Raw genomic sequence first — 13304 nt, forward strand, 5'->3', positions numbered from 1 at the left:
TTCAGTCTGCCAAGGCTGCCTTCAAATATGCTGTAATGCTCGCTGAAATTTCAGAGGTTTGGAAATCAGGGCAACAAGAACCAACAAAAGTCCACGCACTGATCAAAGCTGATGTTTAAGGACATGATATCTTCATTAAGAAGGAAGCAGAATTGTGCATGCAAATGAATCCTCTTGGTAGAGAGGCAGCACGTTTGCATAATGAGCGCTAATAAATCCGGCTCTTCTTGAGGAAGATGTTGTTGCAGGCTAAATACATAGATAAAAGACATTTCTAGAGAAGAGATAATTTCTAGAAACACAGGTAAAAGGTAAAGGTTCCCCTCGCACATACGTACTAGTCGTTCCTGACTCTAGGGGGCGGTGCTGATCTCCGTTTCAAAGCCGAAGAGCCAGCGCTGTCCGAAGATGTCTGCGTGGTCATGTGGCTGGCATGACTCAACGCCAAAGGCGCACGGAACGCTGTTACCTTCCCACCAAAGGTGGTCCCTATTTTTTCTACTTGCATTTTTACGTGCTTTCGAAACTGCTAGGTTGGCAGAAGCTGGGACGAGTCACGAGAGCTCACCCCGTTACACGGCAGCACTAGGGATTCGAACCGCTGAGCTGCTGATCTACACAGGTAGATAAATGTAAATAGAACAATTGACCAGCGGAACGACTTGCCTCCAGAAGTTGTGGTTGCTCCATCACTGGGGATTTTCAAGAAGAGACTGGACAGCCATTTGTCCAGATTGGAATGGGGTTTCCTGCTTGAGCAGGGGGTTGGACTAGAAGACCTCCAAGGTCCCTTCCAACTCTGTTCTCCTTCACCACAGCTACCACAGTGGGCTTATTTACTTTGGCCACTACCTCGGCGAGTGAGGAAAATCTCATTTGAGCCTTGTTGGATGCAAAAGGAAATTAGTAAAAAGGACATTCGAAAAGAACCCTTAGCAGAAGTAGAATTAGCTTGATATTGGCCGATCAATAAGAAGCTAGAAGTAAGCTCTTTCAAAGATTTGGAGTGCAAGAGAGAGCCTGTCTCCTAGTTTAAGAATATAAGAACTGGTGGATCTGATCTACGCAGCTCATAATAAGACAGCCTTTAGCCTTGTTGGAAGAAATATCCTCCTGGGTTCAGTTCCAAGTGCGGAGAAAGACACTGGAAACATGGTGGCTGATAGGAAAGATGGTTTCATGTGGACAGGACCACGTGGTTTTGAGGTCCTGGGCAATAAAGGCACATGGGTAAGAGAGAGAGAGATAAATTTATACTCTCTGTTGGGCTTTGAATTTGAGCTTGCGTTCTGATTGGTTGTCAGACTCCCGTGGGGCCATGCAGGGGTAACTTTGTAGGTTGTGTTTTGAGTCCCAAGCTTGATCGAGCCTTGCTGGGTGATGATATAATTTTTTTTTATTTGCATTTATATCCCGCCCTTCTCCGAAGACTCAGGGCGGCTTACACTATGTCAAGCAATAGTCTTCATCCTATTTGTATATTTATATACAAAGTCAACTTATTGCCCCCCCAACAATCTGGGTCCTCATTTTACCTACCTTATAAAGGATGGAAGGCTGAGTCAACCTTGGGCCTGGTGGGGCTTGAACCTGCAGTAATTGCAAGCAGCTGCTTTTAATAACAGACTGTCTTACCAGTCTGGGCCACAGAGGCCCTTCTGTAATGAAAGGTTTTTGGCCAATTCCTAATATGGCTCTGCCTGCAGGAGGTAGATCTTTGTTATGTAGAATAGACTGGCCCAGGCCTTAAGGGCCCATTGACAAAGTAGGGGGGGTGGCTGAGTTTCTGCCTCTCTTTTAGGGGAAATATTCTGCCCTTTTAATATTTCCTAAAATATCTCATTTTCCTAGGAGACGGATGGGTGCTAACTTCCTACAGCCTCTTGAGGTCTGTATGCTCACTCGTGAGGTCTATATGCTCACTGAGAGCATATGCACCAAGACAAATTCCTTGTGTGTCCAATCACACTTGGCCAATAAAAAAATTCTATTCTATTCTATTCTATTCTATTCTATTCTATTCTATTCTATTCTATTCTATTCTATTCTATTCTATTCCATATTAATTGGGATGTCGAGAGCCAGTCAATGGGGCTGGCATGGATGCTGAACTGCGTTTCTTCCAACAAGCCAGCATTGGCTAAAATTATGGGATGCGAATTATAAATTGAGTCTGGCCTTGTCGATCGAAAGGTCGGCAGCTCAGCGGTTCGAATCCCTAGTGCTGCCGTGTAACGGGGTGAGCTCCCGTTACTTGTCCCAGCTGCTGCCAACCTAGCAGTTTCGAAAGCCCGTAAAAAATGCAAGTAGAAAAAATAGGGACCACCTTTGGTGGGAAGGTAACAGCATTCCGTGCGCCTTTGGCGTTGAGTCATGCCGGCCACATGACCACGGAGATGTCTTCGGACAGCGCTGGCTCTTCGGCTTTGAAACAGAGATGAGCACCGCCCCCTAGAGTCGGGAACAACTAGCACATATGTGCGAGGGGAACTTTTACCTTTACCTTTATACAAAATGTTTTACTTACCCCCAGCAAGACTGGCAAAAAGGTTTAGTAACTTGTCTACAAAATGCTGGGAATGCAATCAGTCCCCGGGCACATACTACCACATGTGGGGGACGTGCAAGCAAAGCAGCAAAGTATTGGGAGAAATTACGTAATTGGCTGGAAAGAGATAACTCAACAGAATGTAGATTCGAAACCGGAATTATATCTGTTGGGAATAATACCATAGGGTTACGATAATATTTAGTTTGTACATATGCTGACAGCGGCAAGGATTATATTTGCTAAATCCTGGAAAAATGAAAACACCCCGACAGATGGAGAAAATTTTAGAATGTGCTGAAATGGATAGGTTAACTTTTAAAATTAAAGATCAAGGAGACTCAGAATACTAGCGGATGTGGAACAGTTTTTATGAGTGCCAAGAGAAAAAGGGTAGGAATTAGAGGTGGGGAAAAAAGACTGTGAATGACTGTGTTAAAACAGAGACGGTTTTCAACTCTAAGTAGGATAATCTACAAAATGTAAATAGGCCAAGATATATAAAAAACCAGTTTAAAATATTTGGTTATACGATTGCAATTATATCTAATACAAGTGTTATTGTATTATAAAAAAAAACACCACACACACAACATGGTGGCGTGGGATACAATCCATGGTTTGCGGGCTGCAAGGGCTGGGCTCGCACAAAATGCCAAACCCAAGGAACCGTGCAAAAGGCTTCCTTAAATATGTGAACTCAACTACAGAGTAGTTTGGATGGAACGGACCTCAACTATACCCATTTCTCTGAAGAAAGATACCTTTGGTTCGCCTCCTATGGCTTCTGTTGAACGTCTGCTCAAGGGCCTCTGGTGGCTCAACAGACTAATGCAGTCTGTTATTAACACAGCTGCTTGCAATTACTGCAGGTTCAAGTCCCACCAAGGCCCAAGGTTGACTCAGCCTTCCATCCTTTATAAGGTAGGTAAAATGAGGACCCAGATTGTTGGGGGCAATATGTTGACTTTGTATATAAATATACAAATAGGATGAAGACTATTGCTAACATAGTGTAAGCCGCCCTGAGTCTTCGGAGAAGGGCGGGATATAAATGCAAATAAAAATTTAAAAAAAAGTTGTTGTAGTTACAACAGCGAGGAAGCCTTCTCTTTGTGCTCTGTATAATTTTATAAAACCGGTAGGATATTTTATCTCCAGATTTAAATGAAGCTGTCCATTGTTGTTTTTTTTTCATTTGAAATTATAATGCCACTGTTTTAACAAGCCTGGGAGGAAACTAGATTAAAAGCGGAGGACTTGAATGCCTTCTTTTCAAGGACAATTTCTGAATTGGGAAGCTTATTCTAACATTTACAACGGGTTTTTTTTTTTTTCTGTTGGGAGCTGTAGAATGTTCTAATAATATCTCATTGGAGAGAAAGAGAGAGGGAGGGAGGGGGAGAGAGAGAGAGGTAGAGAGGGAGGGAGGGTAAGAGAAAGAGAGAGGGAGGAGGGAGAGGGGGAGGAGGAGGGAGAGAGAAAGAGAAAAAGAGAGGGAGAGAGGGAGAAAGAGGAAGGGAGAGAGAGGGAGAGAGAGAGAAGGAGAGAGGGAGGAAGGGAAAGGGAGAGAGAGAGGAGGGAGGGAAAGGGAGAGAGAGGAGGGAGGAGAGAGAAAGAGAGAGGGGAAAGAGAGGAGAGAGAGGGAGGGAGAGAGAGAGAGAGAGAGAGGAAGGAGGGAAAGTGGGGAGAGAGAGAGGAGGGAGAGAGGAGAAAGGAAAGCAGGGGAGAGAGAGGGAGGAGGAAGGAGAGAGAGAGAGGAGGAGAGAGAGAGGAGGAAGGAAGGGAGAGAGAGGAGGGAGAGAGAGAGGGAGAGAGAGGGAGAGAGGGAGGGAGGGAAAGAGGGAGAGAAAGATAGAGGGAGGGAGAGAGGGAGAGAGAGAGAGGACAGTGCAATGATTTTACTCAGTTTTATGGTTTTCAAAAATAAACAATCAGGATTCTCAGAAAATCGTATTTTAAAAAGATGGGAAAAAAGGAAGGTCCAACCAATCTGACATCACCTTTGTTAGTTCAACTAACTGACATTAAAGAGAAGGAAGGAAGAAATGAAGGAAGGAGAGAGAGATGAAGAGGAAGGAAGGGTCAGAGAAGGAAGGGAGAGTCAAAGAAGGGAGGGAGGGAAGGAAGGAAGGAAGGAAGAGAGAGGGAGAGGGAGGAGAGGAGGGAGGAAGGAAGGAAATATTTGCAACTTTTCATGTCAGCTGGGGCTCAGCTACAGTAATTGGCAATTTTAAGCAATCTTTCATTTTGTAAACCAGATATGGCCTTGATTAATACTTGGATGAGAGACCACCAGAAAAATTTATGGCTATAGGCCAAGCTGAGAACTAAGGGAAAACAAAAAGAGAGAACATTTTTTTTGGGGGGGGAAAGATAAATCAATTCCACTCGTTGCAAAGGAAACTACTAGGGGACGGGTAATTCCCCAGGAGTTGAACTCCGTTCAAAGAAAAGATATCTTTACTTTCCATCCCTTAACAAGGACAAGAAAAATTTGACGAGAGAGCACCATCTGTCCAAAATCCTTGTACTATTCCCAGAAATGATTCGGATGCCACAGACGTTTGAATAAAAGAGTCAGAAACATTTTTTTAAAATAATGCTCTCTCTCTCTCTCTTTCTTTTTTCTTTTTGGCCCCGGAAAAATAAAATAAAATAAAAAAGAGACCCCCAAGCTGAGTCAATTACTTTAGCAAGAATTGGATGAAAGAACCATATGCTCTGCGATATACCGATCGGGCTTGCCAAGTATTTTACATAAACGCTAATCGGCAAAAAATAAAAAAAATTCCACGTTTACAGAGGGGGAAAAAAAAAAGCCAATGTAATTATGGCTAGGTTTAGCACCGAGCGAAGTTGGGCCTGGAAACAGAGGGGGACGACAAATGACTCAAGATTATCCCGAGAATTCATTTTCCTGCGCCTTTCCATCAGGCGTGGCTATCCATCACTTCTCTATCCATCTTGCTGGTTAGGGAAGGAGATTTTAATACCATCATTGTTGCAAAAAAGTGCGGGGGATTTATTTATTTTTTCCTATTAAACATCCTGTTCTTGTCTCTTGAGATAACGAAAATTGCTTTCCTCGGCCGGAATTAATACTTCTATCGTTTCTGTACATCTTAACCGAGGAAGGAATCACACTCTTGGCTTCGCGCCTTCTAAATAAAGCCATTTGCTTGAGCCACCTTGGCTTACGGTCGTTCGTTTAGGGACCGTTCAAAGTTATGACAAAGTTTCACAGCGGCGACTTTTGCGGCATCTCCATGATCGCGTGATCGAAATTCAGATGCTTGGCAATTGACCGTACATCTGGATTATATCTGGATCCCGAAGGCCATCACTCTGCTAAACAAATAATTCCCTCAACACTGTCAGACTATTTACTGAATCTGCACTACTATTAATCGTCTCATAGTTCCCATCACCAATCTCTTTCCACTTATGACTGTATGACTATAACTTGTTGCTGGCAATCCTTATGATTTATATTGATATATTGATCATCAATTGTGTTGTAAATGTTGTACCTTGATGAACGTATCTTTTCTTTTATGTACACTGAGAGCATATGCACCAAGACAAATTCCTTGTGTGTCCAATCACACTTGGCCAATAAAATTCTATTCTATTCTATTCTAAAGTCGGGTCATCAGTGGAGGATTCTCCCCCTTTCCTTCCTGGCAGTTTTTGATCTGGAACTAACTGCTCCCACTCTACCAGCAAAGAGAGGCAGGTGGGCAGAGGGTTGGACTAGAAGACCTTCGGTGTCCCTTTCGCTCGGTTGATTTTATGATTCTACCATGCTACGAGCCGAAGTAGAATTGGAGGCTCTGCGTTGTCTTCCTCCAAGTTTTACATTTTGACGGAACCACCCAAAATGGATAGGTGCACTAAAATTGGCTGGTTTGACAGACCCACCAAAATTGAAAACATACTGTGTTATCTCCCTCCCTCCCTCCCTCCCTCTCTCTCTCTCTCTCTCACACACACACACACACCCCTACACATGTATGTTTCTCACCATGCCTAGTTTGGTTAGTTGTAGTGGGTGAAAAAGTCCCTTGATTGCTCTTTTCCAGAAGGAAAATTTAATCATCTTTCATCTAGATCGGCTCACTGGACTCCAGGCTGACTTTCTAGATTGACGAGTAGGTGCAAGTGAAAATTTAGGATGGGGTGACTTAAAAGATGTCCAAGACACTGGGTTAGTCTTAACTTGGGAGACTCTTTCTGATAGTTTTGAAAGAACCCAGCCCATTGAAATCGTTTATGGGTTTTCTGTATTTGAAAATAGAAAGAGGAGGAGGAGGAGGAGATGGAGGAGGAGAAGGGGAAGGGGAAGGGAAAGAAGAAGGAGGAGGAGGAGGAGAGGAGGGGAGGAGGAGGAGAGGAGAGGAGGGGAGGAGGAAGAGGAGGAAGAAGGAGGGGGAGGAAGAGGAAGAAGAAGAATGAGGAGGAGGAGGAGGAGGAGGAGGAGGGGAGGAAGAAGAGGAAGGAGAAGAAGAGGAAGAGGAAGAGGAGGAAGAAGGGGAGGAGGAAGGAGAAGGAAGAGAAGGAGGAGGAGGAGAAGGAGGAGGAGGAGAAGAAGAAGAAGAAAAGGAGGAGGAGGAGGAGGAGGAAAGAGGAGGAGGAGAAGAGGAGGAGGAAAGAGAAGGAGAAGGAGAAGGAAGAGGAGGAGGAGGAGAAGAAGAAGAGGAAAAAGGAGGAGAAGGAGGAGGAGAAGAAGAAGAAAAGGAAGAGGAAGGAGGAGGAGACACTTATTGACCACATCAAGGCTGGACTAGAAGATCTTCAAGGTGGCTGGATTAACACAGCCTTTACAAAAAGACGTTTCCAGCCCACCCCTTTTCGCTACAAGGCGTAACTTTCAATCAGTGTTTGCAATCCTCGGTAATACAAAAACATGCAGCCCCTAAGAAGTAGCAGCGAGCATTTGCTGGAACGAGTCTAGGGACTTAAATGCTGACTCTGCAGTTTTCTTGGTTGGTAAATCCAAGTTCCACATAATGGGTGAAAAGATCTTAATGGACAGGTAGCATGGTTTGTATCGGGATTCTTTTTACATCTTCCGTTCCACCTCTTCCCACCCTCCTCAAAATCTAAGCTTGCCATCTTAAAAAAAACAACGATTAGATTAAAATTAGCTGTACTACTGTCATTGGGTACTAACAGTGTCTAATAGCCTGCATTTCACCGGTACCACTGACCCAAAAAAATATTGAGATTTATTCCTGAATCGCGTCTGAGTGACATCAGATCTTTCCATTGAAGAAAGTGCCTTTAAAAATAGCAAACATGACGCTCAAATTTATGTTCTAACATCCAAGAAAATCAAGGTAACCTCAATGTGAGGTTTTCCCGTGCTCTTTTGCATCACTGATCTGGGAAAACAGACCTAACCACAAGGAAACGGGGAAAAAGCAGAAACATACTATTTAGAATGTAAATATTAGTGGTCGGAGTATCTTGGAAGTATATACCGGTAATTTTTTTTAAAGCTAGCTCTGGCTGTCCTTAGGTTAGCTTCAATATCTCTCTGGAGAAAGATCTTTCATTCAAGTTTCTAGCACTGAATTCTCTCAGGCCAGCTTTCAAATAGGAGATCATGATTCTTAGTCAATGCTTGGTCAACGAAGTCAACTCCTAGTCAACACTTAGAGAAGTCGGGTGAAATCTAACTCACTCGCTAGACAGCCAAGGAGAATATTTGGAGCTCAGGCTTGAAATGAGGGGTCCTTGATGTGTGCTTTGAGCTTGGGTGTTTTCTTGCAGAGGTTTCATTGCCCAACTAGGTATCATCATCAGTGCTAGTAACATCTAGAAGTAACACCTAGAAAGTAGAAACGTCTGCAAGAAAGCAACCAAGCTCAGAGAGCAACAGGGACTCCTCACTTGGGTGAATACTTTGTTGGAGAAAGCAGACTTAACATTTTGGGAGATATTTTTTTTTATTTGCAGTTATATCCCGCCCTTCTCCGAAGACTCAGGGCGGCTTACACTATATTAGCAATAGTCTTCATCCTATTTGTATATACAAAGTCAACTTTTATTGCCCCCAACAATCTGGGTCCTCATTTTACCTACCTTATAAAGGATGGAAGGCCGAGTCAACCTTGGGCCTGGTGGGACTAGAACCTGTAGTAATTGCAGGCAGCTATGTTAATAACAGACTGTCTTACCAGTCTGAGCCACAGACTGGCTCAGTCAGACAGGGGCACAGAGATTTGGTGCATTTCATACTTGTTGATCCATCACCTCTCATTCTGGAAGATTCTGGGACCTGGGATGGAATATATTTTGGCCAAGCTCTCCTTAGACTTAACCGCGACGTTTTCTCTGCTTCAGTTAAGAGGACACTTCAACCGGGGATGGGTGGGTGGGTGTGGGGACAATACTTAGAACCAAGGCCAACGCAACATTGCAAGTTGGAATGGCATGCACTGTTGCAAGGTGGCTTTTTTTATGTTGGCAGTTTTGGGCTTCACCTATGAAGAGGAACTAAAGAGCCTCTTGATGTGGGTGAAGAAGGAGAGTGCAAGAGTTGGCTTAAAACTCAACATAAAGAAAACTAAGATCATGGCCTCTGTGGCTCAGACTGGTAAGACAGTCTGTTATTAACAGCAGCTGCCTGCAATTACTGCAGGTTCAAGCCCCACCAGGCCCAAGATTGACTCAGCCTTCCATCCTTTATAAGGTAGGTAAAATGAGGACCCAGATTGTTGGGGGCAATAAGTTGACTTTGTATATAATATACAAATGTATGAAGACTATTGCTTGACATAGTGTAAGCCGCTCTGAGTCTTCGGAGAAGGGCGGGATATAAATGCAAATTTAAAAAAATGGCATCCAGCCCTCTCAATTCCTGGCAAAATAGATGGGGAAGAAATGGAAGTAGTGACAGATTTTATTTTTCTGGGCTCCAAAATCACCGCAGATGGGGACTGCAGCCAAGAAATGAAAAGATGCTTGCTTCTGGAGAGGAAAGCCATGGCAAATCTAGACAGCGTACTAAAAAACAGAGACACCATCCTGCCCACAAAAGTGCTATGGCATTCCCAGTTGCAATGTGCGTATGGCTCTGAAAGTTGGACCACAAGGAAGGCTGAGCGCCAAAGAATGGAGGCCTTTGAACGATGGTGCTGGAGAAGACTTCTGCGAGTCTCTTGGACTGCAAGGCGCTCCAACCAGTCAGTCCTAGAGGAGATCAACCCTGACTGCTCTTTAGAAGGCCAGATCCTGAAGAGGAAACTCAAATCCTTTGGCCACCTAATGAGAAGGAAGGACTCTCTGGAGAAGAGCCTAATGCTGGGAAAGATGGAGGGCAAAAGAAGAATGGGACGGCAGAGAACGAGGTGGTTGGATGGAGTCACTGAAGCAGTTGGCGTGAGCTTAAATGGACTCCAGAGGATGGTAGAGGATAGGAAGGCCTGGAGAAACGTGGTCCATGGGGTTGCGATGGGTCGGACACGACTTTGCAACTAACAACAATAACAACAACAACAACCTCCTCACCTTGACAGCTTCAGCATGGGTCACTTTGTCCAGTGGCTTGTCGTTGACCTTCAGGATCCGGTCTCCCACCCGAAGGCCCTCTTTATCCGCCAAGGAGCCCGGCTCCACCAAGGAGACGTAGATGCCCACGCCATGCTCGGAACCCCCTCGGATGCTGAAACCCAACCCTTCTTGAGCTTTCTGCCTCTTGAGATTCACCAGCCTGACCTCTTCTCGCAGGTCCTCCGAGCCAACCGCAGCCTCTCCTGGAGCTGTCCCGTCCGCGGTGGTGCTGAATTCTTGCCGGGGTTTGCCGGAGGAGGCTAAGGAAGGAGGCCAGAAACGAGCAGCCGGGGTAGGAGAGGGAAAGCGGCCGGAGGGAGCAGCAGCGCCGGGCGGAGGGAGGACTCTGGTAGACCCGGCCCCATCGTATCCTGCCCCGGCGGTGGGCAAGAAGTCCGCCTTTAAGTAAAGCCCCTCCGAGGTGTACTGGTCGAAGAGGAGCTGATCCGAGCGAGGGATGACCAGGCGCAACATGGGCAGCAGCTGCTTCTTCTCCGGGCCGTCCAGCAAGACTTTGAGCGTCTGCACCAAGTCGTAGACATTCCGCCGGCAGTGATATACGTTAAGGCAATGGGTGAACTGCTCCCGCTCGCCTTCGCTCAGCAGCAGGTTGAGGGCCCCGTGGAGCTTCCGCACGTTGGCCGACAGCAGCCGGATACCGGATCCGGCGCCCCCGCTGCTGAACCCGGCCTGTCCCGCAGCCCCTTTGCCCGCTCCGTCAAAGGAAGGCGAGGAAGAAGCGCTGGAGGCGCGCGAACCAACCGACAGACGGTCCAAGTCAGCGCTCATCGCCTCCGGCCAGAGAGAGAGAGAGACGGATGCGGGGGGGGGGCCGTTGGGGAGCCGGGCATCGAAAGACAGCCCGGACGGCGAGGCCCTTCACTTGGGGGGCTCCTTTCTCCTCGGCCCCCTTAGCTGGAAAGACGGAGGAGCCATGGGGGGAAAAGCAGAGAAAGGAGTCGGCGGAGGGGCAGGCGCGCTCCGGAGAAGGCGTAGGCGATCCTGGCCGGCGTCGCTTCTTCCCCTGCGGCGGTTTGTCCTTTGCAAGGCGAGGACGGGAAGGGGGGGGGAGGAAAAGAGAGAGAGAGAGAGAGAGAGAGAGAGTTCAGAGGTGGGGGTGGATCAGGCCGGCGCGGAGGATGGGATCCGCGGCCGAATCCGCCGCGCCCGGCTAGCCTCTCTGCGTTCCGCGGAGCGCACGCATCTCCAGGCTCCCCAACTCCTTGGCGCCTCCTGCTTGGCCCAACTCCGCTTCGCCCCAAAGAGCAACAACCGCACCAAGTCTGCCAATTGCCCCCTTTTTTTTTTGCAAAGCTTTGCCCGGCTTGTTTCTCTCTCCTCCCCAACGCCTCGCCTTATTAAAACGGTATTAATAATACCCGGCGCCTCGCCCGAACTTGCCCAAAACAAAATAAACACGCCTCTCTTTTGGCAGACGCGGCTCTCCCTCGCTCACCCCAGCCAAGACTTTCTCCAACTGTTGAGCCGCCCCTTCGCCCTGCCCGAGCCTGCCAGGCTGGCGGGACTCAAACCTCTTGGCAGAAAGCTGCCCAGGAAGTGACGCGTTCTCCGGGTTGCCAAGAGACCGAGGGATAACAGTCCGGGGCTCGGCAAAGGTGAAGGTGCGCTGAGCGTGGTGCTGTCCCGCAAAAAAACTTTCAGCCAGGATGTGGCTTCTCCTCTCCTGCAGAAGAGCACGGATGTTGTTACCTAGTTTGGGTCGTGAAACGTCTGAGAGGAAAGCCCCAGGCTCAGAGAGCACCAAGGACCACAGAGTCCTCCTCCTCCTCCTCCCTCCTCCCCCCACCCCGTACAAATCCCACTTCTTTCTAGCACTGACGAGGTTTCCTAGTTGGGTCATGAAACGTCTGCAAGGAAACCAGCAAGCTCAGAGATCAACAAGGATCCCACAATCCTCCTCTACCTCCTCCTTCTCCTTTTCCTCCTCCTTGCAAACCCCACTCCCTTCTAGCACTGATGACATTATCCAGTTGGGTCATGAAATGTCTGCAAGAAAACAACCAAACTCAGAGAGCACCACAGGGATCCCACAGCCCTCCTCCTCCTCCTCCTCCTCGAAAACCCAGCTCCCTTCTAGCACTGATGATGTTACCTAGTTTGGGTCATGAAACATCTGCAAGGAAGCCAGCAAGCTCAGACAGCGCCAAGGACCCCCTCCTTGCAACCCTGAGCTAGAAATATTCTCCTTTAGTGGAGTTTCCTCTCCTGACTCCCCCATTTTTGCTGCCCCTTTCCATCCCACACACCACCCTCCTCCCAGCCCAGGTCCTTGCAAAGACACATGGCCATAATCCGACAGGGCGTGCTTTCTCTCTGACCAATGCCCTCCAAAGAAAATAGATGACAACGGGACATTCTACTCGCTAAGAAGAATCATTCTTTTAGGATGGATAGCTTCAGGCTTGGAGGGAGGCGGGGGGGAGAAAAAAAGTATTGAAGGAAGAAATCAAACAGAAATTGAATGTTCTTCCGCCATAAGCTCAATGGCTGCACCATTTGAATTCCTACCAAGAAAGACATGACCTAGATTTGGGGATGGGAGGTGCCGGACAGATGTTCACCATTGTATCCAGGGGTGGGCAGCTGGGGTCCGCAGGGATTCAGGAGAACCTCTAGCTAAGATTGTGTACATGTTGTGTCTGCGCCCCCCCGAGCCGGGCCTCCTGCCAAAAAGTGAGTTGGACAGTGTGGGGGAAGGGCCGTCAGGACTTACCTCGGGAGAACCGACTTCCCTGGCTCAGCTCCAGGAGCCAGAGGCAGGAGGAGATAATGAGACCTCCGCCCCCTGACTCTTTCCTCCCCCCAGGCCACGCCTTCAGACCCAGCTGATGGCAATCAGGCCTGGCAGGACCCTAGGTTTCGTAGGCAGGAGAGGAGGGAACAACAGAAGCAGGGGTGGGGCAGGCTTAGGAAGTGCTGAGTCATGGAGCCACACCCCACAGGATATAAAGGCAGCGAGCACTGCTGTGTCTCTTCGTAGCTGGCAAATCAACTGATTAACTAAGAGCTGAAGTTTGTTCCTGGGTGACTCATCGGTGTCGAGGGAGATAACAGAGACACTTGGCAGATGCTCGCTATTTTGCTGCCAGAGCTGATAGTGCCGGCTAATTAAGCCATCACTCGGACGGAGGCGAAGGAGGACAGAACAGTTTGGAGAACCCCCAATCCCACTCCT

At 47.6% G+C, this 13304-nt stretch overlaps 1 protein-coding gene across 1 annotated transcript in view; it reads right to left on the reverse strand.

Moving 5' to 3' along the window:
- The window catches only part of WHRN (whirlin), a 128286-nt gene that overhangs the window by 71463 nt on the left and 43519 nt on the right, over nt 1-13304 (reverse strand). Inside the window, exon 3 of the mRNA XM_058159568.1 lies at nt 10067-11147. Within this exon, the coding sequence (XP_058015551.1) occupies nt 10067-10897 (831 nt within the window). The 5' untranslated portion in view covers nt 10898-11147. The remainder of the gene's footprint in view (nt 1-10066; nt 11148-13304) is intronic.

This window comes from Ahaetulla prasina, chromosome 16, assembly GCF_028640845.1.
Source record: "Ahaetulla prasina isolate Xishuangbanna chromosome 16, ASM2864084v1, whole genome shotgun sequence".
NCBI classification, from domain to species: Eukaryota; Metazoa; Chordata; class Lepidosauria; order Squamata; family Colubridae; genus Ahaetulla; species Ahaetulla prasina.